At 37.7% G+C, this 14,747-nt stretch overlaps 2 protein-coding genes across 7 annotated transcripts; one reads left to right on the top strand and one right to left on the bottom strand.

Moving 5' to 3' along the window:
- Window positions 1-969: 969 nt before the first annotated feature.
- On the bottom strand, window positions 970-1,314 carry LOC109122299 (auxin-responsive protein SAUR65-like). Its single transcript, XM_019218825.1, has one exon. It carries the CDS (start codon window positions 1,312-1,314, stop codon window positions 970-972), a length of 345 nt encoding a protein of 114 aa, XP_019074370.1.
- Window positions 1,315-3,606: 2,292 nt separating this feature from the next.
- LOC100255425 (alanine--tRNA ligase, chloroplastic/mitochondrial) lies at window positions 3,607-14,250 on the top strand. Of its 6 annotated transcripts, none has more exons than XR_002029761.2 (15): window positions 3,607-3,981; window positions 4,710-4,835; window positions 4,928-5,136; window positions 5,482-5,660; window positions 6,052-6,130; window positions 6,672-6,806; window positions 6,951-7,100; window positions 7,284-7,394; window positions 7,506-8,423; window positions 8,828-9,100; window positions 10,429-10,638; window positions 11,161-11,318; window positions 11,696-12,138; window positions 13,603-13,648; window positions 13,737-14,250. XR_002029761.2 is itself a non-coding variant. In XM_002278915.5 (13 exons), the coding sequence occupies exons 1-13, from the start codon at window positions 3,846-3,848 to the stop codon at window positions 12,030-12,032; spliced, it is 3,021 nt and encodes a 1,006-aa protein (XP_002278951.1). In that variant the 5' UTR covers window positions 3,607-3,845; the 3' UTR covers window positions 12,033-12,373. The 6 variants fall into 6 exon arrangements, 1 of the variants encoding a protein (XP_002278951.1); XR_009465382.1 differs by having other exon boundaries at window positions 13,354-13,648; XR_002029760.2 differs by having other exon boundaries at window positions 13,603-14,250.
- The last annotated feature ends 497 nt before the right edge of the window (window positions 14,251-14,747 follow it).

Genomic DNA, 14,747 nt, shown 5'->3' with positions numbered 1-14,747 from the left:
TCCATATAGAGGATGTGGGACAGAATATCAGACCCAAACAAGGTACATGCCTTGTGTAAAATGCAAAGGAACCAGGTGGGATTTGCAGAGAGTGGAAGATTTGAGAGCTGGGCATATTTGATATCTGTTTGTGGATCACTGTCTATTTCATATGTGGTATCACTAGCCATGTAGACGACTGTGCTTTCATTTCTGTGTTCCTTTATTCACCAATGTGTTTGGCTTCTAGGAAAACAGGGGAATCTAGTACTTGGTTTGTAGTACCATATACGAATTTGACAGTCATTTGAGTGTTTGATTCTGTCCCATAGCCTCTATAGTGCTCATCAATTAGAATATGGTGCTTGGAGGACCCCAAAAAGATGATAGCGTCTGCGCTCCTGGGGAAAAATTGGATGCAAAACCATGTGATAAGTTATAATATCAAAAACAAATGCATGGTAATCTTGTTTTTTTTTTTTCTTTTATGTTGGTAATCAGTGCATCAAGGTGCATACAGAGGATGATATTTCATCATATTTGTTATGTGGTATAAGGACACATCATATCCAATCTAGCTGGCAGCTCTAAAAACAGAGTGTATGGTAATTTAAGACTGAAATTTTGGAGGTTTTGATTCATAGAATCTAACAATTTCCCGGTCCCATGAGGTTTTTCCTTCACTGAATCAGGGTGCACATGAAGAAATTAAACAGAAGTTAAAATCTTTTGATGGGAAGTCTAATAATTTGAAATCACCTATTGCAGAAGTATAATCTATATGGGAAAAAAGACGGTAGTTTAATAGGACTTGCAGTAGCTACTTTCTTAAGCATAATAGAGTTTGTCCACAACTCATTTTGAGACAATAAGCAATATACTCTAAGGGGAAAATGAGAAAACATGAAGAAAATACTTTGAAAATTCTCATTATATTTATTTTCCAACTAAACTTGTGTGGATCAATTACAAAAATTAAGTGTGATTTCTTCAGAAGGCACACAGTAGTAATTGCTCATTGTTCTGTTCTTGAGGGAAGTATGAAGAGGATGAGCAGTTACTGGAAGCTATAGACATGATCAAAGCTCTCTCCAAATCTTTTGCGATACCACGTTGGATGAATGAGATCACATAGTCCATAAAGACTGAATCACATGGCAGTATGATGGGGCCTGCACTTTGTATTCCAAACTCTTCCTCAGACATTTGGAAAAGCTCTCTGAAGATTTCACTGTTAAGATATGCCAAGGGAATCACAAAGCGTCTTCTGTCAGAGCTGTAAACAACAAAATGGCCTTTATCGGCCACCCGATGATGTGCTGCAGCTGTCTGCATCCACACCCCTATTGATTCTTTCCAATGAGATCCTTTTCCTACCAAGGGCAGCTACCTTCTGCCACTTCCTTGCCATTCTAATGAGTTTCTTGGGATTGATCATGCTGCCCAGCTCTCAAGTTTGAGGGAAAATACTCCAAGCAAGAACGCTGAGAAAGAAACGAGATTTTCCTTCAGAAAAGTAGAAAGATATTGTTGTGTTGTATGGAAGGCCATACAAGTAGGTTATTATATATTACTTAGCTTCAAGAGATAGCCCTCAAATGTAACTTGCTTTGTGTTGGCACTGTTGAATGCAAAACCATGTGCAGGATGGACAAGGAGGGACGTTCAAGGAGTGACCATGTTTTGTTTTGTTCTGCGGGTCAAGGAGGAGCTCAGCCACAGAATGGTTATGTTCGTATCTGCCAAGTGGTTCAGTAACACATAGGCCCAATAGTCTATGAAATACCACAGGAACATATAAACAAATGAGAGTGATTGAGAACAAGGAATGGAATTCACTTGAATGTTAAAATATGACCATTTCATTATTATCCACAGAAGCAGTTAATCCCTGGAGACAGTATATCAAAGATATCCTTTGATTTTGTTTCACTGGCTTAGAACTCAATTATTTCCTTGTGTTATGCTGCATATGGAGATTCAATGGTACAAAATATGATAACTATAATAATCTAGAACACAAGCATACATAACTTCTACCAGACTGAATTTTTTCCATTTTGACCTTGCAATATGGCCACATTTGGATTCAAAGGCAGAGAGTACAGCCTCAATTTTCCCCATGGGAACAGCAGCTGTTATTTTCCCAAGCTCCTGCAGCCTCCACATTCTGTTTGATAGGCCATAAAGATTTTGGTTGAGTTCAAGATCCAAACATGGCACATGGCTTGCAGGAAATGCAAGACAAAGTTGTGATTCGGTAGGACTGGAAGATTTTGAGAGCCGGACCATCTCAGTCATATAGGATAGTGAGAGCTACATGTACCTTCACTGCTCCTTATTTTAGATAAGGCGATGGAAAACAAACAAACATGTGAAGGAAACCATGCATAGAATTGCAAATAACCACACAATGAATATGTCTACCAGTAGCTCTGCTAAATGGCCTACTGATATCTGTTGAGAAAGTTGATCGGCAGAGGTTATTTCAAGGAGAGTAACAACTTAGAAGTTCATTCTAATCTATTCAGAAGTAGTAGAAGTAATTCTCTCACAGCTTGTCTGTAAGTGCATCCACACTGATCCATTCAATTTTGGGAAAGAAGTATGAATAGATGCTCCTATAGTCCTATTCAATATACAAAAATTAGACATCTAGTATCAGACAAGCATTACCAAAAAAGGCTATATAAATGGTACATGAAAGCCTCTCTCATGATCTCTTTAGAATCTAGAGACAACTATTGCTGTCGTCTCTGTCCTAAATCAAGAGAAAATGATGCCAACTAGTGACAAGTAGCCATTGAAGGGAGCAAAGCCTACATAGTCCAAAAATGCAGTATCAGAAGGTAATGTGATAGGTCCATTTCCCAGTAGTCGAAATCTCTCTTGAACGTTTTAATGAGTTTCCTCAACATATAGAAATTCCAGGGGGACACCTAAAATTTTTCAATCAATGGCCTCGAAAACCTACACCAGTTCCTCTAGACCAAATTCTTCATTGATGATGTCTTTCTGACCAATCTGAAGAGCAAATGCTGTACATATGACAGCTAGAAACTCAAGCTGAGGCCTCTAAGCAGGAGTCTTGGTTGTGTGCAAATCAATATTGGGTAGTGAATCCTGTGATTCATAGGATTGCAAGGATTGCCAACACCCACTGTGGATTTCTTCATGTTGGGCTGATGGGTTGTATGGCCATGTGATGATTGAGGCAGAGAAATGGCTATACTGGTGGGCGCCCCCTGCAACCAGCTAGGCCAAGCAGGCCATTGTTGCTTGTTTGTTTGCACGTAGCTTCATGATTCTGAAAACACTACGGGCCCAATCCAGCTACCCATGAATAAAATGAATGATTAGCTCAAAAGTGGAAAACTTTTTCATGGGTTACTGAAATTTTCCTAAACCTTACACATCGATTTGAGGTTCTAGCGGTTGAAAGGGTTTGAACAAATCAATTTGTGTCTTACTGAACTTAAATTAGTTATTCCTTGTCGTCTTGAAAATTGAAAACAGTGCATTCCTTTAATAACTTTGAACTAGAATTTCAAACTGATGCAAAGAGGAGAATTGATTATTGGGAAGCTGAAAGATAGATCCTTGATTTGATTTTCTGGGGCAAGCTGGGGACTGATTTTCTGGTAATCCAAACAGAATCTTGATTTGGGCCTGAACCCCAAAATGAGTTCATGAGCGAGCAAATGGGCCTTCGTGGCATTTTTGTGCCCATATTTTCCACTTTGGAACAACTGACTCAGAACATGTGGACACCTCAAAAAGCTTATCTTCCATTCCACACCAACATATATAAACCTCAATTTGAAAATCAAAGATAATCAGACAGACGGAGATAGAGAGCAACAGCCATGGAAGGCTTGAAGCTCGGACACACTCTGCAGAATAGCCATGGCTTGAACCTTCTTGTCCAAATTCCAAATTCAAGCTTAGTTTCCAGACCATCTTTCCCAATTCAACCCAAATGCAACCTGGCTCTTTCCACAGGTAATTTCTTCTGGGACCTTTCTTTTCCTTCTAGTTTCGGTTTAGTTGTTGAGAAAATGTGGGAAAGGATAGGAAAATGAAAAAGTTGGAATTTTTTTCTTTTTCATAATTTGGGAATTGGAAAAACAGAGATTTTGATTCAGCTGTGCTTAACACGACTATTTGGATTAACTGAAGCGGGGTTTCATTTCTTGGCAAGTTAAAAGGGCATATGACCTAAGACCCAGAATTTATTTCGTTGTATTTTCCTGGGTTTTCTTAGAAACCACACAGGGGTTATTGGGAGGCGCTTCTACTTGGGCCGTTTTGCAATCTATTTTACAACAACTATGGATTGCTGACTCTACTAGTGCTGTGTTGCTTAGATTCTTTTCAATGGAAGATGTTTGTCCATTGGTCTTGATTATAGTTTAAACTTGGGCTCCAATTTAGTGAATTTGGTAAAGAAACCCATGTAGAATCTGAAGTCTGATGATTAATTTCCCTATTTCTGTACCCAATAATCAAATTGATCACGAAGTAACCTACTGTTTAGATGTTAAGGAATCAGTTTCTGAAATGGTGAAGGTTAATTTTGGCCTTTTATGGTTGGATTAGCCAAGTGTAGATTATTCTATCTTGCTTGGTACTTAGGACTCAGCTTGAGTTTCTGTATTGCTACTTTTTTTCCATGAGTTTTTTGACACAATATGATTACAAGTTGCTGAATCTTTACTTTCAAAATATAGGTTGCCGGGTTTATGCTGGCTCTATAATCAGAAAACTAGCCCTCATTTCTCCCAGTGGTTTGCCCTGTGGACATTCCAATCTGAAGCAAACAAGGGAAGTACGATTTACCACAAGAAGCACATCAGGTTTCTTTAATTCTTATCTGTTAAGCGAGCTTGTCGAATTGTTCTTCAGCTTCCATCTTCAAAGGTGTTGTATTTACTGCATCACTTTTCAGCATCAATACAGCCTATGACTGAGGAACTGGTAGAGGACAAGTCCAAGGATCTCCCAACAAGTGGTGATTCTATACGGCACCGATTTCTCGATTTCTATGCTTCTCGTGGGCACAAGGTTCTTCCAAGTTCTTCTCTTGTGCCAGATGATCCCACAGTTCTACTGACAATTGCAGGAATGCTTCAATTCAAGCCTATATTCCTTGGAAAGGTATGTTTATGTGGGTGTACTGATCATTTGTGAACCCAACCAGAAATCTTCTAATTGTTCCACTGTAATTTAGGGGGGCTAAATTATGAAGATAAGGCTTAAAAAAAATAGGTGGGTGACTTTGGTTTATGTGGGGATATTGACTGTTTGTAAACCCTCATGCATGGGTAGGCAAGTGGGTTTGAGCAATGCAAAATTTCATGCCATTATTCTGTTGATGACATGATGCGGTACATTGCTTTCTCTTTATTCAGCTCATATTTATTTTCTGATTTAGCAATGCGCTTTCATTCTATAGTTATATAAATTTTAGCCTATTTAACAAGACTCACATGTCCTGTTCAGGTTCCCAGACAAGTACCTCGTGCTACAACTGCTCAAAGGTGCATACGTACCAATGATGTGGAGAACGTAGGTAAAACATCTCGACACCATACTTTCTTTGAGATGCTTGGGAACTTCAGCTTTGGAGATTACTTCAAGAAGGAAGCAATTAAATGGGCATGGGAGCTTTCAACAATAGAGTATGTGTGAATTTTTTCCTATTGCTAATAGGCCATTAACCTCCTCTGACAAATTGTTCTATTTACTTGTGATTTTCTGTCAACTGACTCATGCTGGAAGCAGTAATTCTGCATGATAAGTTCGATTTTCTGGGAATCTCTTAGAGAAAAATTTTAGATGGAGTTTTCTCATGTATTTGTTATTAAAGAACTTTACACTGGTTTTGATTAAGGATGGTGTATTACTAGTACTGCCTTGCTGAGCTCCAGTATGTTGGCATTTGGATTTGGTGAAATTGCACAATATTTATACATTTTAGATCCCACATATTCTTTTTGATATTTCATGATCATGTACTATCTCTTCAGAAGAAAAATAAAATTCTCATTTATGTATTGTGTTTTCTTACAGGTATGGATTGCCAGCTGACAGATTATGGATTAGTGTTTATGAAGATGATGATGAAGCTTTAGCAATATGGACCAAAGAGGTAAGCCAAACAAGACTTCGTCATAATTGTACATTCTGTGAAATTTATATTTTCTTTGGTGGTAGTTTCATGTAATACTTTTTGCAATATGCATATTGAGCTCTAACTTTTTCCAAATTTGCATTACAGAATCTTTTTGTTTAGTTTTCTTTTTTGGGGGGAAGGTTAACACCATAATGGTAAACATATCGCTGCATGTTTTCTCCATATAAAGTGGTTAAAATCACTTCCTTGTCCTCCCAATTTATAGATGCATATATGCTATGCTGAGTTTTTTTTTCGTTATAAGTTCAATATTAGCCACCAATTTGAATATGCTAGCACCTAGTATACCACTTAGTAGTCAGTGGAAAAAAAACAAAAAGTATTTCATTTATCCACTAATCCGAGTACAGAATTTGTGGGTCTTGAACAGTTTGTTAACGTGATGTTTTATCTAACAATTTTTCTAGATGATCTTTTCAGGTTAAGTAAAAGACATGAAAATATACACTAGTATTACACTGTTCAATGAACTGTGTCAGGATGGTTCTTGCATCAGGTGGGTGTTCCTGTGGAGCGCATAAAGAGGATGGGTGCTGAGGACAACTTCTGGACCAGTGGAGTGACTGGTCCCTGTGGTCCATGCTCTGAGATTTATTACGATTTCCATCCTGAGCGGGGATATTCGGATGTTGTATGTATTCAATGAGTTCAAGTAAACTCTGGTTCATTCATACTCTTTCTTTATTTGATTTTATGTTTGTTTTCTGGTGAAATTTTGGAATTGTACAGGCATATATATATATTTCATCTTTGTTCTGGATGAATTTAATTTCAGGATCTAGGTGATGACACTAGGTTTATAGAGTTTTACAACCTGGTTTTCATGCAATACAACAAAAAAGATGATGGATCACTGGAACCCCTCAAACAGATGAATATAGATACTGGGCTTGGCCTAGAGCGTATGGCTCGCATCCTTCAGAAGGTATTCATTGCTCTGCCACATTCCTAAACTATGAAGAGTAGCCTTTATTTTTACCACAAAGTAAAATGGGGGTCTTCCATCAGAGAAGATACCTTTCAAGTGATTAGAGGTTGTAACTCCAAAAACTTGTATGTCTCATGTGAGTCAAATGTTCTATTCATATAACTTACACTTATCCTGCAGGTTCCAAACAATTACGAGACTGACTTAATTTATCCTATCATAGAGAAAGCCTCAGAATTGGCAAATGTCTCGTATGCTCTTGCTGATGATCATGCAAAAATGAACCTTAAGGTGTTATATCATTTAAGAATCTGCAATCTCTTTCACTTTTTCTTCCAACATATACGGATTTTTCTCTTAACAATTGCGGATAACTTCTGTAAAAAAATTTATTAATTCCAGGTTATTGGAGATCATTTGCGTGCAATTGTTTATCTCATATCAGATGGTGTTGTTCCATCAAATATTGGAAGAGGTTATGTGGCTCGGCGGCTTATCAGAAGAGCTGTTCGAACTGGAAGGTTACTTGGTATAAAGGGAGATGGTAGGGGGAACCCTGAAGGGGCATTTTTACCAACCATTGCAGAAAAAGTAATAGAGTTAAGTAGCCAAATAGATCCCGATGTAAAGAGTAGAGCACCTCGCATTCTTGAGGAGTTGAAAAGGGAGGAGTTGCGTTTTGTACAGACACTAGAGAGAGGAGAAAAGTTGCTTGATGAAATGCTGGCTAATGCATTATTAAATTCTAATGAAAATGGAAACGGGCCTATTTTGTCAGGAAAAGATGTATTTCTTTTGTATGACACTTATGGGTTTCCAGTGGAGATAACAACAGAAGCTGCTGAAGAACGTGGGGTTGGTATAGATATGAATGGTTTTGAAATTGAAATGGAGAACCAAAGGCGGCAATCTCAGGCTGCGCATAATGCTGTTAAACTGGCAGTTGGAAATAGTGCAGATCTTACTGAAAATATTTCTGACACTGAATTTCTAGGATATGAAACCCTCTCTACCAAAGCAGTAATTGAAGGCCTCTTGGTGAATGGGAACCCAGTGATCCAAGTTTCCGAAGGAAGTGATGTAGAAATTTTTCTGAATAGGACACCATTTTATGCTGAATCAGGTGGTCAAATTGGAGATCACGGTTTCTTATATGTAAATGAAGATAGAAACCAAAAAAATGCTGTTGTTGAGATAAAAGATGTCCAGAAATCTCTGGGTAACATATTTGTTCATAAGGGCACTATCAAGGAAGGAGTTGTAGAGGTTGGCAAAGAAGTAGAAGCTGCAGTAGATGCAAACCTGAGGCAACGGGCTAAGGTACAGAAACTGTGTTTGACTTCCTTTTCAAAATAGTTAAGTTATAACATGTTTTTCAAATTATTTGGGCAGAGTCTAAGTTTTGGTTGATGTGTACACATGCCTACATTCAACCTGAGTCCAAGGTTTGGTGGCAGTGCACGCATGCTTACATTCAAGAGGAGTTTGTACACAAATTATAAAAGTCTAATTATCAAGTTTACAAATTCGTTCACAATAAATTTTGCTACTCGTTTGCATATTATTTGTCATGGAATTATGTAAATTTCTTTTCTTTTACTTTTTCTCTCTTGAAACTTGAAATATTTCTGCTCTCTCTCTCTCTCTCTTTTTGCATTTACTTTTTCCCCCTTGAAATGTGAAACATTTCTGGTCTTACACTAGCTCTTATTGGTTTCTTGCAGATTCATCATACAGCTACTCATTTGCTACAAGCTGCACTTAAAAAAGTTATAGGTGATGAAACATCACAAGCTGGTTCACTGGTGGCTTTCGATCGTCTCAGGTTTGACTTTAACTTCCACCGACCACTTCAGGAGAAGGAGCTTGTGGAAATTGAAGAATTGATCAATGGATGGATTGGGGATGCAACACTGCTCCAGACTAAAGTGATGCCTCTAGCTGATGCAAAAAGAGCTGGAGCTATTGCAATGTTTGGAGAAAAATATGGTGAACAGGTTCAAATTTCTATAGAATCTACTTCTGTAATTAAGAATGCAATTATTGTGAATACTATAAGCTCATCTCTACACACATTTTTGTTAAATGATTTAGCTTTTTGAAGGGATAGTTCATTTGTATATGTTTCAAAAGGTGTTACAATTTACAAAATCTTAAAATAGTTCATATTTTTTTCCTTCTGCAATTAGTTGATGCTGTTGCCTTTAGAATAGGCAACAACACTACCTATTAATTTAGATTTTAAAAAGTAGGCAATGCCACTGTCTAGTGATTAAGACTTTAAAAGGAATGACTTATGGCTGGAAGAAGTTATTTTTTTCATAATGAGTGATTTAAGGATTTTTTTTTATTTTTTTATTTTTTTATTGGCATTTATTCGATCTAGCTGACCTAGAAATTTGGATCAAAGAGAAGTGGTAGTTCATGCTTAGACTCTTCTTCTCATTATTATGCTTCTTGGTAAGAAGATTCCCTTTTCTTAAAAGTAATATCTGTCAGGCCTAAGTCACTTGCTAGATTTAAAACATGTATTAATCACTAATCACTAGCTTGCATACCAGATGTGCATATAGAGTGATAAGTCTGTGATTTCATATCCACAATCCTAGAGAATGTCATAAGTTTCTTAATGCAACCTATAACCATAGAGCCATGTTTGGTAAATTTTTTTACTGCCTTAATTTTCCATTGTAGCGTCTACTATGCCCACAAGAGTCTCTTTTGGCTGAAGTTGAGTCTACTGTATAGTCTATTTCTGATTGTTGCTGATTAAAACCTAGGAGCTCCTAATTTTATTCAGATTTTAGTAGTTAGACTGATAAAAATGTGTTTTCCATCTGGCATCAAAACCTCCCAAAGTCTACTTTATGATTCTCACAAAGAAAAGTGGCATGACTTTTCTGTGAGGTGGATCTTTGTTTTCAAGTAGGTTATAAGCATACAGTTTCTTATTTTAATAAAAAGTTGTGAATTATGAATTAGTTTATTATTCGATAGAGCAATGTGCACAGTCTATGGCATCTGGGGCTCAAGTATCTGATACTAGCACACTTGTGCATAGTCCTTCAGCACTTAAAAACTGTGCAGTGTAAGTTAACATGGTGTAAGAAACTTGCTGCACCCATAGTCTTGGCAAACTTGTTCCTTTGTGTCAAAGTACATGACGGGTCAATCAAACTTCTAATAACTGAGCATGTTAGAATGTCATATGTTAAATATATTCATTTAGACTTCCAATTGGAAATTTTGATTTCCAAGAATTTCAGCCATTCTAGCAAAAGTAGTTTATGGGCTAATTCTTTACTTATACTATGGTGTACTGTAGGTACGTGTTGTAGAGGTTCCAGGTGTATCCATGGAGCTATGTGGTGGGACCCATGTCAGCAATACTTGTGAAATACGTGGCTTCAAAATAATCTCAGAACAGGGTATTGCATCTGGGATCAGGCGTATTGAAGCTGTTGCTGGGGATGCTTTCATCGAATATGTCAATGCTAGAGATAATCACATGAGACAACTATGCTCCACTCTGAAAGTATGATTTCTTCTAGACATTTGTCACTGCTCGGGCAATTTGTCCCATTTCTTTATTTATGCTGCATTGTGAAAAATGTACCTCACCAATACTTTCAGCAATTATCTGATGTTCTGGATTCTATGGTGTTGTCTGCTCACTTTGTGTGATTGTGGACAAACTATAGTTTTCATTTTTATTGTTGTGGTTATTTCATTTCCTTGAACAACCTAAACTTGAGTTTCACCACAATGATTTGGATATTTTTTTATATGGAAGGCTTGTGTTTTTTCCATAAAGAAGCACTCATCCTTGGCAGGAAACCGTTTTTTTCCTTTACTGCCTGTTATGTTCTTGCAATTGAAGTTTTCATATCTCTTCCATGGCAAGTTGTTTACTGCATTAATTTCTGAGAACATCTCTGGCACTTCTCTAATTAGCTGTAATATGGCTTGGGCTTTTTCCAACATTTGAGTGCTGTTTGGTGCTTAAACACCATTCCCTTGTATGTTAAAAAAAAAGTGAAAATGTCTCTTTATGAAGGTGAAAGCTGAAGAAGTGACTACTAGGGTAGAAGCTCTCTTGGAGGAGTTACGGATGACAAGAAATGAAGTTTCTGCTGTTCGTGCAAAAGCAGCAGTATACAAAGCATCAGTTATGGCAGGCAATGCATTCCCAGTGGGGACTTCAAAAAAAATCAGGTAATCATATTCTCTACTTAGCAAGACTCCAAATTTCCTTGGTTTTGTCATAAGTATCAAGATAATCTTACTAAGAAAATAAGAGATGTCTTCACATTAGAAACCTTGTATTATTTATTTTTTCATATACATGCCAAGGTCATGAAATTGCATAATTTTCAGAAAATAGAAGCTTCCTTGCAGCAGCAGTATTCACAGTTAACCATCCAAGCCCTGTCTGGTTAACAATATGGGTTTTTCATTAGAAGTTCTCATTTCTGATTCCCCTTTTTAAGTTTCGAAGAAGTATATAATTTCTTTTTAAAAAATCACGGAACTTTGCCACATAGCAGAAGAAAATGACTTCAATGCTTTTACTTTCTGTAAAAATATTTCAGGGTACTAGTTGAGAGTATGGATGATATTGATGCGGATTCACTAAAGAGTGCAGCTGAATACCTCATTGATACGCTACAAGATCCTGCAGCTGTCATTTTGGGCTCATGTCCTAGTGAAGAGAAGGTAAGTTTGGTTGCAGCATTCACCCCAGGGGTTGTTGATCTAGGAATTCAAGCAGGGAAGTTTATAGGGCCCATAGCTAAGTTGTGTGGTGGAGGAGGAGGTGGCAGACCTAATTTTGCTCAGGCAGGTGGAAGGAAGCCTGAGAATTTGTCAGGTGCTCTAGAAAAAGCTCGAGAAGAGCTTGTTGCCATTCTATCTGAAAAAGCAAGCTGAAATCAGTTATAGTCTATTGGCATGAAATTTCTACTTGGAGTCAAGTACCCAAGACCATACTTGCTTCAGAAAGATTCAGAGAATTCTACTGCAGTAGCTGCAAAGAGTAAGTGTACTTCCATATATCATCATGTTCAATCACACACCAACAGCATACAAAAATACTTTTTCTTTTCTTTTTGATAGGAAAAAGGAAACTGTAAACGCATGGTATAGTTTTACTTCATTGTGATTCTCGTAATGAAGTATGGCCTTGAGCAAGCCAATATGTACATGCTCTTCTCCATTTTGTACAAGCTTTGACATTGCACCTCTTCAACTTTTGATTCACCTTTCGACCATATTGTCTTTTGGAAACTGAGGAACCCAACCGAAAAAAGACAGAAAACATTGTACTGAAAAGCAACTCAAAGATGACTAAAAAACCTAAATCAGAGACTTTAGAATGGGTAGAAAGCACTGGAAAATTTTTAGAACCACATCTAGAGCTCCCTGACTGTGGCCGAAAAGTATTAGAAAAATTATCTAGAAATGATACTGGGTTTCTCTACGGGTGTCCATCCTCAGAAGACAGTTGCTGGTGACTATTTTAGTATTTTCTGCTTGTATTTTTTTCTGCATCGTTATTTCTTGAGATCCAAATCTCAGATTGACAAATAGCATACAGCCAGTACTCCAATGTCAATGTCAAAACAGATAAGGTAACCAGGAACTGGAGCCAGTTGAGTGATCATAGAACCGAGGCCCTCCAGGGTGAAGGCTCTGGCAGGCCAATACCTAAACCCCATGAGATATTTCCATTTTTGGTTGTGCTGGCACTGAATCATGCCTAGGTTAGCATACCATCTAACTCTATATTAGCCATCCAGAGAGACAATGATTTGACATAAGTCATTAGGTTAAGTGCTCCCCCTTTACACTCTTATGGGAGTACCATGTCTGACCAAGTACACTATTATTTGAACTTTTTGGATCCACATCCCCTCCACTTCCACGATTCCAGAATGCTGTGCCAATCAAAGCATACTATAGTGGGAGTATTTTGAGTTAAAAGTCAAATTATCAAAAGAATTTGAACGCATGCTTGCATTCGAGTGCAATCATGTTCTATTATGGTAATATTCAAAGCTACCTAGTTGCTGCCTCATCATCAATATTCATCTAGGAAACAGCAGCTGTTTATATTTTCATAATGTGGGCACCATGAGACACAGTAAAATATGTATCTGACACTTGGATTATGCATAATATGAATTGAACTGTTTATTTATACACTTAATGCCTCGTTTGATTAATGATATCTTACACATGGACCAAGTAGGAAGCCCTGGAGTTGAGATATGTTCTTCAAACTATTTGTTGTCAATTCTAGGAGGTGATGTCTTACCAGTGCTGGATGATATGGTGGTTGTAACCGAGGATCTTGCTGATATAATTTAGGGGGTTGTTACAACATTATCTAGCTGGACAAATGGCTTGAATTCTTCTCTTTCGAATGTGAAAACACCCTGTTCAGCTTTACTATTTTTCGATGTTGGATTGTTAACTTCTTCAGGATGAGTCATTTCAGGGACAAAAATTTAGCTGGTGGGCGCCAGCTCTATTGTCTTTGGCAGGTATATGTTGATTGGGTATACTCTCATCGACAGAGAGTTTTCCTTATTGGCCATGTTTGATGCTGCAATGGTTGTTGCCATATTTCAGATTTTCCCAAGGTTTCTTCTGTATTCCTGACAACCAAACAAAGGATTACAGATCAGCTCTAACTTCCATTGTGCTCAGCCAACAAAAAGCGCAAGCCATGGGGTCAGGGACTATGGGCAGCTGGATTCAATATGGTTGAAATTCATGATGTTTGTGGGCGGTGGCATACACCTAGGACAAAGCCATAATGCAGAATGCTACAATGATAAATCGATGGCTACCCAAATTTGACCTGAAAATTGGTGGTGGATCCTCAAGAAACCTATGCTGTTGGCATGCAATTAATCCGTGGTCCTCGGGCGCGGACCATCGATCATTCAAAGACAGTCCTACCCCTACAGGAATGACGATATGATCTCAATGCATGGTTATTTTCGGGTTTTCGTAGTCCCTAACAGTGAGACTAGGCATGGGGCAAGAAACAGAAGGTTCTCTTATTCCATAGCCAACTCTAGCTGTTGTGTTTTGGCATTATTCTTACTTGATGAGTCGGATTTGGAAGACTTTGTTCTTATCTTTGCTCCACTCATTAACAAGCAATCATCCAACCCACCAAACCTATCATCTTCAACCTCCTTTTCTTTTGCAATTGGGCACCATGGGACACACCTAAGCAACTAAAGAATTAAGCACATAAACAAGATTCTAATCCTATCTCCATCTCCCCCTAATGGCTGAGCCCATAAACCATTGTTAGGATGTCAATTTTCATGTGGGGTTGTGAAAATCCAATTGGGATCAAATCAAAAGGCAAAACCCAAACATTTCTCCGCTCCTTGATTGAGCATTTTCAACAGATTTCCATGCTTTCTAGTTAGCTTTCTCACTTCTCACCCTCCAAAGGCCAAATGCAAATAAGATTTAAAAAAATAAAAATAAAAAAAAAATTAAAAAATCTATACTACATTAGCATTTGTGATCAATCTTGAAATCCCACACCCATGTTGTTGGACTTCGTTAAAGACATCGAATTGGTTCTCCAAACAAACATTATTTTTCAATTTGAAATCT

The sequence above is a fragment of the Vitis vinifera genome, chromosome 3 (assembly GCF_030704535.1).
Source record: "Vitis vinifera cultivar Pinot Noir 40024 chromosome 3, ASM3070453v1".
Taxonomy (NCBI): Eukaryota; Viridiplantae; Streptophyta; class Magnoliopsida; order Vitales; family Vitaceae; genus Vitis; species Vitis vinifera.
Note: the sequence above shows the minus strand (reverse complement) of the source record. Positions and strands in the feature narration are given on the sequence as shown.

Coding starts and splice junctions, on each gene's coding strand:
- LOC100255425 (XM_002278915.5), top strand. CDS start 3,846: ATGGAAGGCTTGAAGCTCGGACACACTCTGCAGAATAGCCATGGCTTG. Junction 3,982..4,709: donor CAACCTGGCTCTTTCCACAG/GTAATTTCTTCT, acceptor TTCAAAATATAG/GTTGCCGGGTTTATGCTGGC. Junction 10,639..11,160: donor AACTATGCTCCACTCTGAAA/GTATGATTTCTT, acceptor CTCTTTATGAAG/GTGAAAGCTGAAGAAGTGAC.
- LOC109122299 (XM_019218825.1), bottom strand. CDS start 1,314: ATGCAGACAGCTGCAGCACATCATCGGGTGGCCGATAAAGGCCATTTT.